General features: G+C 43.3%; 1 protein-coding gene across 1 annotated transcript in view; it reads right to left on the bottom strand.

The window, feature by feature from the left end:
* Positions 1-7,589: 7,589 nt before the first annotated feature.
* The window catches only part of Prkar2a (protein kinase cAMP-dependent type II regulatory subunit alpha), a 30,907-nt gene continuing 25,219 nt past the window's right edge, over positions 7,590-13,277 (bottom strand). Inside the window, exons 7-11 of the mRNA XM_048334848.1 lie at positions 11,916-12,017; positions 11,718-11,792; positions 10,003-10,068; positions 8,871-9,012; positions 7,590-8,172 (exon numbers count right to left, since the gene is read on the bottom strand). Coding sequence (XP_048190805.1) covers positions 8,039-8,172; positions 8,871-9,012; positions 10,003-10,068; positions 11,718-11,792; positions 11,916-12,017 — 519 coding nt within the window. The 3' untranslated portion in view covers positions 7,590-8,038. The remainder of the gene's footprint in view (positions 8,173-8,870; positions 9,013-10,002; positions 10,069-11,717; positions 11,793-11,915; positions 12,018-13,277) is intronic.

Here is a 13,277-nt window from a genome sequence, read left to right as displayed (position 1 = left end):
GCTCTACCACTTGAACACCACCTCCATTTGCTGGCTTTTTACTGGCTAATTGGACATCAGAGTCATCACAGGTTTGTCTATCCAGGCTGGGTCTGAGCATATTTGTCTTTCCTAGCATCTAAGGCTGGGAGGTATGCATAGTTTATTTTTTTATCAGACCTATAATAAACTCCCTTTCCTTCATGCTTCTTACACTAGCCAGCTGCTCTTCATCACCTCCACTCTTTCTGGCCCAAAGTCATCTCCCTGAGCTCCCACAGCCTCTGGGTATCACATGCAACCTTCAGTTGAAAACATGATGTTCCCATCTGCACATAGGGAGGGAGGACTCTGGTCTCCCCCACCCCTTGAACTGAGGCCACACAGTGATTGGACCGCCTGTGGCTGCCACAAATCATTCCTAAACTATTTTCCCAGAACAAAAAGGCAGGAAAATTACGACGAAAGGGATCCTACAAGACCAGGGTGGAGATGCTTTCTAGCACGTCCTGGACACGCACACATTGTCCCCCCAGCACGTCCAGACAGTACAAAGCCTGGAGGGGACAATTAAGAAATTCCCATTGTTCTGGAAGACTGCCCAGTCTGGGTAAGCTCCACCCTTTGCACTCTTACTGTGTCCTTAGTTGACATTTCTTGTGAGTCTGTTCTTTGAACTTGTTCTCCCATGCAAGGCTAGAAGCCCTCCCAGGTTTAGAGAATAAGAGACTAATCCTGCTTGGGCTAGTTATAAGGCCAGTTCTGTGTCAGAGAGTAAAGATTGTGAGTCAGAAAATCCAGGGTTGTTTTTTGTGCCAGTCCTGGGACTTCAACTCGGGGCCTGGGTGCTGTCTCTGAGCTTCTTTTGCTCAGGCTAGCGCTCTACCACTTGAGCCACAGCACCACTTCTGGCTTTTTCTGTATATGTGGTACTGAGGAATCAAACCCAGGGCTTCATGCATGCTAGGCAAGCACTCTACAATGAAGCCACATTCCCAGCCATTCAGTATTAAACTAGACATAAGGACAGAGATTATTGCATCAGCAGCTAGATTCCAGGCCCTTCCTGTAGATGGCTCTTAATCCTGCACAGGTGGTTGAGTGGACACAGTTGAGAAGTCTGATACTTAAAAAACAAACAAACAAATAAAAAAAAAAAGGGTCAGGCTGGGTACTGGTGTCTCGTGTCTGGAATCCTAGCTACTCAAGAGGCTGAGATCTGAGGATCGTGGTTTGAAGCCAGCCTGGGCAGGAAAGCTTGTGACTCTTATATCCAATTAACTAGCAAAAAAAGCTGGAAGTGAAGCTGTGACTTAAGAGGTAGAATGCCAGCCCTGAGTGAAAAAGCCCAGGGACAGTGCCCAGGCCCTGAGTTCAAGCCCCAGGACCAACCAAAAAAAAAAGTTAAGCTAGAACAGCAAAGACCTTAAGTTCAGGGGCTGGGGATATGGCCTAGTGGCAAGAGAGCTTGCCTCCTATACATGAGGCCCTGGGTTCTATTCCCCCATCACCACATATACAGAAAACGGCCAGAAGTGGCGCTGTGGCTCAAGTGGCAGAGTGCTAGCCTTGAGCAAAAAGGAAGCTAGGGACAGTGCTCAGGCCCTGAGTCCAAGGCCCAGGACTGGCAAAAAAAAAAAAAAAAAAAAAAAAAAAAAAAAAAAAAGACCTTAAGTTCAAGCCCCAGTATTGGCACAAAAAAAGGAAAATAAAATAAAATGCAGCCGCACAGCGGCATTTTCCCTTGTTTGAGGCAAGAACACTGACTCAGCTTTGAGCTCTTCATACACTCCTAGGACAGAAGGCCAGAAACCTAACGTAATCCAGAGATAGCCTGACCCCTTCTGGCCAGAGTGGCAAATTGCAGCACCTCTGAGGTGTTTTGATCATCTATCTGCATTTGTCCCAAAAACCTCATTCCCTGCCTGACTAGAGGAAGAGACTCAGCACCATGTACCCAGCTCCTGCAATTGTAACATACACAATGGGCTCAGGATAGGAATGGGAGGCTGTACGGGAGGTACTCCTTACAGTGGTTTCAGAATGGAAATAGCCAGTCTGGCCATTAGCTAACTGATCTTACTCATTCATTTCTCCTGTGTTTATGTTTTCCGGGACTGGGCTGGAACTCAAGGTCTCTTTACTCTTGCTTGGCTTTTTCACTCAAGAAGATGTACTACTTGGGGCTGGCAATGTGGCCTAGTGGTGGAGTGTTAGCCTTGAGCAAAAAGAAGCTAGGGGCAGTGCCCAGGCCCTGAGTTCAAGCCCCGGGACTGGCAAAAACAAAACAAAAAGAATAGCTAGCACTTGAGCCACACTTCCAGTTCTGGCTTTTTTTTTTCCTGCTTAGTTGGAAATAAGTGCGTCATAAATTTGTCTGCCTTTGGTCAGCTTTGAACCACAGTCTTCAGATCTCAGCCTTCTGAGTGCCTAATATTACAATCATAAGCCACCAGCACTTGGCTCTTCCTTTTTACCTGTGTACTAAACAAAAATAAGCAACAAAAAAAAACACCCCCAAACCCTAAACACCCTTGGAGGAATTAAGACAGAAAGATTGCTGGATGCTAACAATGCAGAATACAGAGTGATGTTTGTACCTTGGCTCCGTGCAGGTCCGAAGAGGGAGGAAGGAGCAAGGCCTAGGGCCAAGCAGGATATAGGGATTTGGCTGGTACTTCCTGTATCAACAGCTTTCCCTAAGGGCTGACTGGCAAATGTCCATTTTTTTCTGTTCATCAGGATGGGCCAGCTGGTGAAGACATAGGTCCAGCTCATTCTCTTTCTCTTTTGGTGCCAGCACCAGGACTTGAACTCAAGGCCCTCACACTCTTGCTTAGCTTAGCTTGTGTGCTCAAGACTGTTGCTTTACAACTTAAGCCACATCTTCAGTTCCAGCCTTCTTCTGGTGAATTGGAGGTAAGAATCTCACCCACTTGCTTTGGCTGGCTTTGAACTTCCATCCTCAGAGCTCAGCCTCCTGAGTAGCTAGGACAAGAAGCATGAGCCACTGTTGCTTCACTCTGCTAGTTTTCCTGGGGTATTTGGGGGTGAGTTCAAATCCCAGGACTGGCAAAACAAACCATTAGTGATCCATTAAGATTGGAGGACACAGGTTCCAGTAGCTCATACCTAATAATCCTTGCTACTCAAGAGACTGAGACCTGGAGGATATCAGTTCAAAGCAAGACTGGGCAGAAAAATCCTTGTGACTCCATGTCCAAAAATCCAGCAAAATGCCAGACTGGAGGCATGGCTCAAGTGGTAAAGTACTAGCTGTGAGCCAGAAAGCCAAAGTCAAGTTAACTAGGTTGTGCGTCCAAAGATATTTGGTCATTCTGGGTGTTTCTGAGATCGGACGGCACATCTTTGACCTGGGGACTGGAGGTGTGAATTGAGCGGGACAGCACTTGCCTAACAAGTGTGAGGTTCTGAGTTCAAACTTCAATACCATCAAAAACAACCAAAAAAAGTAAAACAGTTAACAGGCTGAAGAAAGCACACTGCCCTCCCTAGTATGGGTGGGTGAGCCTAAAACAATCTGTTGAAGGCCTGAATAAAAAAAAAACTCAGCTTCCTTAAGCAGGACAGAATGTTCCTTTCTGAATTACCTTTGAACTGGCAGACTGGCTTTTTTCCTGCCTTCACAGCCTCAAAGGGAAACATCAAGTCTTTCTGCTGACCTTCAGACAAGAATTACACTATTAGCTCTGCTGTCTCAGGCGTTTGGACTTGGACTAGAATTAACCACGCTACTTGTGGGTCTCCAGCTTGTGTAACTCACCCCGCAGATTTGGGGATGGTGTTTGTCTCTTTCTATACTCATGTGAGCCAATTCCTTGTCACAAATCCACCTCCTCCATGACTGCTTTTCTGTAGAACCCCGACTACGGCACCTGTTCATGTCTTTCTCTATTTTTAAAGGGTTTAAAGACTAATTCCACAGTGTATCTGCTAGATGAGGGCTAAGAGGCCTCAGAACCTTAAAGAGAAGACAAAATATGACACAAGACAGAAGACAATAAGACCAGGAAGTCACACAGGATTTGTCAGCCTTTATTAACCAAGAGTGAAGCCAAGCCGTAGAGTTTCCTTAAAAAAAAAAAACAAAAACCAAAACAACAAAAACCCAACCTTGTTTATGGCAAACAATGATTTAACTCTTAATAACTCATAAATGATATGTTCAATACCACAGAGCAAGAATTGTTTGCTTTCCAACCACTTTTCTTCTAAGATTAAAATGCAAGTGTAAAATAGGTTAAAGTAAGATTTACCCCCCAATGATGTGTAAAATAACTCCAATTGAAAGACATTTCAAACACTGTGTGTGGAACTTAGGACCAAAAGATGACCTTAAAATATATATATTTTTACCTTTGAGGTAGCACAATAATGCTAAATTAGGTTTTTGTTTTTTTTAATTACAGTGAGCTTAAAAAAAAACAAACACCAAGAATGAGGAATCTACCCTCTACTCAAGGTGGGCTAAATGATTTTCTGCAAATACCTCATGAGGTTACTGACAGTTTTCATCCTTTTTTTTTTTTAAAGTATAAAGATAGCCCTGCAGTGTGTAAAAGGAAACTCATGGGATGGCTGCTTCCCATAAAATAGACATTAGAATCACTGAGGAATGTCAGCAGTCAAGACAGGAAGAACAAGAGGTAATTGTAGTGTGGGGGAGGGGAAAGATCAGATCTTGGCAAGAATGGTTTACCAGTACATGTCAAAACCAAAAATTCCAACATCAACCAACTGAATAGGAAAAAAAAAAAAAAAGATGATATTCATAGGTCCTTTTCCTTTCTCTCTGTGCAAAGTATCTGCACTTTTTTTTTCCTCAGTGAGAAAAGATTGCTTATACACTGTGACACAACCACACAATGTTGCTGTGGGCTGGGTGTTGGTAGCATCTCTGATTACTCTTAATTGTGAGCAGAGAGTCTGCACAATCAAGAGGATGAGCATAACCTCTCCTGGCTGGAGAAACTCTTGCCTACTTTGCTGCTGAATTCACTCATTAAGCCACTTAAAGAAAAGTTCTACCCAGATTTCTGATCATCTATAGCAATTACTTCTAATTACATGTGAAAACCGAGAACTAAGAGGATATAAGTACCGAAACCCTTTCTTCAGAGAATATAATCAATAGAGTGGATGGGATACCTGGAGATCAAAAGGAAGAGGACAATACTGCAGGTTGGATCTCAAGGCCCTTAGGAATATTCTTATTCCAAAAAGCAAAAAAAACACACCAAACAAACAAACGACTCTAAAGTCAGAAAAGAAGACGTGAAGTTCTAACCTTTAGAAGAGAACATGAAACAGTTAACACACGCATCTCTTCCCAATACATGGTCCTTCTTGAGAGGCTCAACCATCAAGTGGGCTTTGCCTGGCACAATACGGACACCTTGGCCATCCTCAATAAAACTTGGGTCTGCCATCTTTGATTCTCCAAGCTGGAAAGAGAACTAGAACAATGTCAGATCTTGGCATGGTGGTATGACTATGTCTTTTTACTATACCCTTTAATGTCTCCCCTCCTCAAGCTAGATGTATTCTTACTTCACCCACCAGACGTCTCCTGCTTGCTTGCAAGTGAGAGTCTAGATTAATGATCTATGTGTCAGTCATGAATTCTACTCTGGGAAACAGCAACCATTAGCAAATCAAGGAGGCATCAAGGAGGACCCTGATGGGAAAACTACACTGGGATGGTGTGAGAGGCAGGATGAGAACGCCCATCCCTTATAGCTTGCAGGAGTAACTCTGGCACAAGATTCATAGGCGGCCCTAACCAATGGTGGCATTGAGGGCAAAGATGGGGGTATTTTCTCAGTGTTTATAGTCTTTACTAGGTTTGGCGCTGGATTTGTGTGTTACTCCTGAAGCCTAATGTACCTTTTCATCTTTACAAGAAACAGGCGTGCTTCTTGTCAAAGTGCAAGATCTACTTTCTGAATTTATTGAATAATAAAGCAACACTATAGAAAAGAAGAACCTTAAGAAAAGGTGGGATCACCACATGGGTTTTCCCAATGCTTAGCTGCCTGGTTTGGAGTATTAGTTACAACCTTTCAAGATACTAAGAGTTACAAGGTAGGCAACCATAGGCAGTCTGAAAAGAGTCCTGCTTTTACTTCATGGAACACAAGAAAGGAGGAATTACCAAGTTGGTGGGGGTTTACCCACTCTGAAATCTCTTGGCCACAGTGTTCATGACAAAAGCAGAGTGTCTTACATGGATGATGATGGTATTATAATGGGCTCCATCATTACCAATAACAGGAATGATTCAAGCTCCAGCACATAATCTCTTAAGAATTTACTGAAAAATAACATGTTATCAAGAAAAGAATCATAGTGAAGAGGGTCTCTTGGTTTAATATAAATTTGGCTTAAAACATTTTAAATTTATGTAAATTTCACATTATTTATAGGATCCCGTGTAGCCTCTGAACCTAAGTCATTCTGAAGGAAAAAACAAAATTCATTCTAAAATGTAGCTATTAAGATCATCAGAATTCTACTTAATATAATTAAAAGGCCTAAAACGTTCTTAATACAAGCTAAATTCTGTTCTTTTGGGATTAACAGATACAACTCCATATATCCCAATATTTTGACTAGAAAGGACTTCACAGTAAGTCTGAAAATGAGTTTTCTTTTTGTTTTTCAGTGCTGGAGATCGAACCCAGGGCCTTGCACATGCTAGGAAAGCTCTCTACCACTGAGATACAGGTGTCATTAGCTACATCTAATCAAGCCAATTTCTGGAAACGAATCAGTCTTCAGGATGAATGTCTGAGTCAGCCAGCTGATAAACTCCACATATACTAGTATGTCTAAGGAGGGATGCCCTAGACAAATACTTACTTTATATATATAAAAAAAAGAACCTCTTAAAGAGTTAAAAATGGATGATCATAGCCAAGCTATGCAACAACGAACTCAGAAGTCAAAGGAAAGGGCTCTCTGTGTAGCAAAACCTGTTATCAGGGTACTGCCCTTAACCAGAAGCAGCTGTAGGAACCTAGAAGTAGCAGAAGTTGCTCAGCTAAGTATCTGGGTCAGAGAAAGCGCTGGCACCTCCAGACACTGGCGGCTCCTTGGCTCTCTAGTTAGTTGAGCTAACTGGCACCCTTGGCTCCTTAGAAATTTGTTGATGCAAACTACACAGAGATGAAACAAAACAAAAACCTATTTAAGAAAAAACACAACAACAAAAAATAACAAAACCCAGAAAACCTTTCCTGGCTCTCTACTACTGGTAAAATGTGCTGATTGCTAATTTTCTGTTCTAACATGGGGTCCTAGTGACTTTTTCATCTGCTCTGGAGTACTGACTTGTTTGGGCCCTCTAAGTATTGTAAGGGCTTGGAGACAGACAGCTGTCAGCAGACAGTACAATGACACTGGACCACACATCTTGACCCTTGCTGCCATTTTCCTTGACAAAAACCCAAAGCAGCAATGGTGAATCAACTGTGGGACTTTCCCCAAAGACAGATGAGGAGACTGAAAGCTACAACAGTTCCTCTCTTGAGAAAAGATGGGAGAGAGAGAGAGAGAGAGAGAAAGAGAGAGAGAGAGAGGAAGAGAGAGAGAGAGAGAGAGAGAGAGAGAGAGAGAGAGAGAGGTCTACAGCTATTTAACAGGTTGCTGTGGAACTGTGAGTAACTTCCAAAAAGCAAGAGTAGCAGCAAGAGAGGAAAGGAGGATGTTTTTACACTTTGGACTTTTTATCAGGCACTTAAAAATTGTTGGAGAGACATGCCATTCTGAACCAAAGATGTGAAAACTGGGTTGGAGTAATCATTACAAGTGGTCTAAAAATGGGCGTTCAGAAGCAACGTGGAGGTGTGGGTGGAGCCTCTGTCCATCCTTTAGTGCTGACTTTCAAGTTTCCTAAATGCCCATAACCACAGCAATGGCAGCGGCAATGGCAACAGCAGGAACAGTTCTGTTGTGTCTGTTTTTCTGTGTGTGTTCTTGTGGCTGACCAGAAGGTTTCGCTGTCACACTGAGAAGGCTCTGGGGAATGGTGGCACGTCTACTCTCCGGGGTCAACCAGATCCATGTTGGAGCCAAACATCTTCACCAGCTGCTCCTCGTAGTGTGAGATGTTCCTCTTCATGATGTCCATGCAGGGCCCCAGGAGCCGCTCAAAGGCCTGAACATCCATAACTGCATTGTTAAGAAGAGATGGAGGAGAGATGGGATGAGCCACTTTCCTCATGGAGACAATGAACTACAATAAACTACATCTACTCACTCCTGTGCTAGGAGATAATAGACTTTGGGATAGTGGGTGGGTACTGGGGAAAAGCGATGTTTCCATATAAACACAGCAGGTCTGTGTTGTCTGAGTCTAGTAGCCACTTGTTTGCTTGTCTTTTGTTGTTGTTGCTGTTGTTGGTCAGTCCTGGGGCTTGAACTCAGGGCCTGGGCACTCTACCACTTGAGCCACAGTGGCACTTCCAGCTTTTTCTGTGTATGTGGTACCAAGGAATCGAACCCAGGGCTTCAGACATGCTAGGCAAGCTTCTCTACCACTAAGCTACCACATTCTGAACCCTGCATGTCTGTCTTACTCATAGGTTATCAGTTATCAGAAATGTTGGTGACAATGTTGGAGGTATGGCTCAGTGCTGAAGCCATGCTTAGCATTTATGAGGTCCTAGGGTTTAAGGCTTAGCTTCCCTAACCCTTGCCTCCCAAAATATTTGCTTAAAAAAAAAAAAAAATATATATATATATATATATATATATGTTTCTGATTGGTCAAAGCGCCCAGGCCTTGATTTGAGTAAAGCTGACAAAATTAAGACTGCTGACAGGAAAAAAACACCACTGTACATTAGGAAAAGAGAGGATTTTCGTACCTAAGCATTTGACATCTCCAATTGCGTACGCTGAAGCCGCTCTGGGTTTGTTGGTGACCAGTGCAAGCTCTCCAAAGTACTGCCCCTTATGGCAGCGGGCAATCTCAACCTCCTGGTTCCCAGCATCCTTGTTTGTTTTTGTCTACAGCAGGAAGAAAAGATGACCTGGGCTGACTCGAGGACTAAAGCTGGACATGTCCACTATGCACTCACATCCCCCTCCTCAGTACACAAAACACATTGTGCGGAAACTCTACCATGGAAACCCTATGGGCAGGGGCATGGTGGTCTATTTCATCAAAGGAGCTAGGATTTAACCTAGGGTTCCATCTAGACCTTAACATCTTTCATAGATAGCACTTTAACACTTAAGCCACAGTACCACTTCTGGATTTTTTCCGTGTTTATGTGGTACTGAGGAATCGAACCCAGGGCTTCATGCATACCAGGCAAGCACTCTACCACTAAGCCACATTCCCAGCCTCAGACCATTTTATGTAGATTATATATGCTTCTGGAGATGCAGACTACTGAGGTGCAATGGAAAAAACCATAGTCTTCTGCTAATTTTAAATAATGACCATCTTCTCATATATTATAAACCACAACTTTGATTCATTTTGAGACTGTGCCTGTCTTAGACATTTTTTTTATGGTACTAGAGACTGAACTCAGGGCCTCACACATGCTAAGCAAACATTCTACCACTTGACCATTCCTTATGGGTGACAATTTTTTTGTGTGCCAATTGAAGTCACTCAGGGTCTTGGCGCTGTCCCTTAGCTTTTGTGCTAAAGGCTAGTTGCTCTACCACTTGAGCCATACTTCTGCTTCTGGATTTTTTGGTGGTTGCTTGGAGATAAAAGTCTCATTGAATTTCCTGCCAAGAATAGCTTCAAACATTGATCTTCAGATCATAGCCTCCAGAACAGCTAGGATAACAGGTGTGAGCCACTAGTACCTAGCTTGAAATATCCTACATCTGTATTAATGAGTGGGTTTGAACATGGGTGGGCCTCTGGTAGTCACATATTAATGATGTTTGAATAGAGTAAAACACAGTTCAGATTAAATAGTTTTTCTGTGTATATACCTGGCACCTTGATCTTCATATGACCACATAAAAACTCACCTTGCTTTTTATCAAAATGCTTACTTCGCCAGATTCTATGATGTAAAAGCTATCAGCCTTGTCACCCTGCAGAAAAAGAGGTTCAGTTAGAGCACTGAAGAGAATCAGAGAAATAAACATTTTTTCACTGCCTGAGCTTCACCTGTATTTATTTCCAAATCTCCAAATGAATCAATGACTAACAAATTCAGAACAAAACTTGAGGATTCTGATCACTGAGAGCATGAATCCAACTGTGACAGACATATCTTAAGAAGTCACATTCTCCTTGGAATATGCCCAGGTTACCAACTGTAGAGAGCATTGCTGTTCTGACTCTCATGGTGGTTTCCTATGATAGGGGCTGGGAATGTGGCCTAGTGGGAGAGCGCTTGCCTTGCATACATGAAGCCCTGGGTTCAGATTCCTCAGTACCACATATACAGAAAAAGCCAGAAGTGGCACTGTGGCTAAAGTGGCAGAGTGCTAGCCTTGAGCAAAAGAAGCCAGAGACAGTGCTCAGATCCTGAGTTCAAGCCCCAGGACTGGCAAAAACAAAAACAAAAAAGAAACACCTTATAATATTCAAGGACCAGGGGGCTGGGAATATGGCCTAGTGGTAAGAGAGTTTGCCTCGTATACATGAAGCCCTTGGTTCGATTCCCCAGCACCACATATATAGAAAATGGCCAGAAGTGGCACTGTGGCTCTAGTGGCAGAGTACTAGCCTTGAGCAAAAAGAAGCCAGGGGCAGTGCCCAGTCCCTGAGTTCAAGCCCAGGACTGGCAAAAAAAAAAAAAAAAAATTCAATGACCAGTAACCAAGACTGTAAGGTGAGTTGGGTGCAGATGGCTCACATCTATAATCCTAGCTACTCAAGAGGCTGAGATCTGAGGATTGTATTTCAAAGCCAGCCCAAGCAGGACAGGCTCTGAGACTCTTATCTCCAATGAACCACCAGAAAACCAGAAGTGGCTCTGTGACTCAAAATGGTAGAGCACTAGCCTTGAACAAAAAGAGCTGAGACAGCACCCAGGCCTGAGTTAAAGATCCACGACCAACAAAAGAATAAAACAAAATAAGAACATAGCGTGACTGTGTGTAAACACAGAGTAGTCTGGGAGATTGGGGTTCAGAGATAATCTTTTTCTTTCTTCTTTCTTTTTGGTGCTGGTACTGGGCTTGAACTTACTTCACACTCTCATTTGATATTTTCTGCTAAAGATCTGACACTACCACTTGAGCCACATTTCCAATTCTGCCTTTTCTGCCTTTACGGTAGCTAAGTGGAACTAAGTCTCATGAACTTTCCTGCCCAAGCTGGCTTCAAATTGTTATCCTCAAACCTCAGGCTCCTGAGTAGCTCTAGGCTTACAGGTGTGAGCCACCGGCACCCAGCTCACCCTACACTATTGGTTACTGGTCCTTGACTATTATGGGTTGTTTTTTTGTTTTTGTTTTTGCCAGTCCTGGGGCTTGAACTCAGGGCCTAATACTGTCCCTGAGCTTCTTTTTGCTCAAGGCTAGCACTCTACCACTTGAGCCACAGCACCACTTCTAGCTTTTTCTGTGTATGTGGTACTGAGGAATCAACCCTAGGGCTTCGTGCATGCTAGGCAAGCACTCTATCATGAAGCCATATTCCCAGCCCTCTCATTCATCTTATAAGAGAAGTAATGCACTAGTTTTTCACATGGTGACTTCTAGGAAGGGAGCTATGCAAAGGCCCCACTTACCTGGGCAATTATGCGCTCTCCATCCTTATAGCTCTTTTCTCCTATTACATCCACAATCTTCATTCTTTCTGACACCTAAACAATGGATATATTCACACATTATAAGGAAAAGACCTTACCTGAATTTCATAATAGCTGTACAATACAGAAAGAATTGTTTTAGCAGCTTCTCCCCATAATATATTTTTTCAGAGTTACCTCTAGTGATTTGAGGAGTGGCACAGACTCAATAAATGATTCAAACATCCTCCTCTTTTTTGCATTATTTTTTACTATGATTCTTCTGAAAGTTACCCGGTCCTACAAGAAAGAAAATGAACATGCTTGTATAAGAAAACAGCCATGGGGGCTGGGAATATGGCCTAGTGGTAGAGTGTTTGCCTTGCATACATGAAGCCCTGGGTTCAATTCCTCAGCACCACATATATGGAAAAAGCCAGAAGTGGAGCTGTGGCTCAAGTGGTAGAGTGCTAGCCTTGATCACAAAGAGGCTCAGAGCTAGTGCTCAGGCCCTGAGTACAAGCCCTACAACTGACCAAAAAAGAAAAAGAGCAAGGACAGTGAACAGGCCTAGAGTTCAAGCCTCAGGACCAGCAAAAATAAAACAAAAACAAACAAAACATGGGGCTATAAATCTTGATGCTGGCAGAAACAATGTGGGGATCACAGTAATGTTTTGCCTAAGATGAGGTAGAAAAGTTACTTTGCAGACTATGCCTATCAGCCTTCCCAAAGTAATCTATCTAAATTGATTGGATATTGGTATGAGCAGTGAACAGGTAGGTGGTGAATTTAGAGATAAGTTAGTACTGTGACCTTTAAAAATGGAAAATGCGGGGCTGGGGATATGGCCTAGTGGCAAGAAAGCTTGCCTTGTATACATGAGGCCCTGGGTTCGATTCCCCAGCACCACATATACAGAAAATGGCCGGAAGTGGCGCTGTGGCTCAAGTGGCAGAGTGCTAGCCTTGAGCAAAAGGAAGCCAGGGACAGTGCTCAGGCCCTGAGTCCAAGGCCCAGGACTGGCCACAAAAAAAACAAAACAAAACAAAATAAAAATGGAAAATGCTACTAGTAGATCTTCCTAAAACATTTTTTTCCCTTTTTTTTGCCAGTCCTGGGGCTTGAACTCAGGGCCTGTGTGCAGAACTGGAACTTGTTTTTACTCAAGTCTAGCAGTCTACCAGTTGAGCCCACAGTGTCACTTCCAGCTTTTCCTGTTTATGTGGTACTGAGAAATTGAACCCAGGCTTCATGCATGCTAGGCAAGCACTCTACCACTATGCCACATTCCCAGCCCTTGCTTCTTTTCTTGAGACAAGTCTCACTATGTAGCCCAGGCTAGCCTTGAATTTATAATTCTATTTCTTCAACCTTCTAGGTTCTGGGATTACAATTGTAGCTAGCCACATGAGTTTCTTGCTGCTTCTGGTATGGAGAGAGTCATTCTCCTCTTTCTATCCTTGTCTGATCAAAATAGAAAATATAGGGGCTGGGGATATGGCCTAGTGGCAAGAGCGCTTGCCTCGTATACAAGAAGCCCTCAGTTTGATTCCCCAG

Source organism: Perognathus longimembris, chromosome 26, assembly GCF_023159225.1.
Source record: "Perognathus longimembris pacificus isolate PPM17 chromosome 26, ASM2315922v1, whole genome shotgun sequence".
NCBI lineage: Eukaryota > Metazoa > Chordata > Mammalia > Rodentia > Heteromyidae > Perognathus > Perognathus longimembris.
The sequence above is the reverse complement of the archived record's forward strand: the minus strand, read 5'-3'. Positions and strand labels throughout refer to the sequence as shown.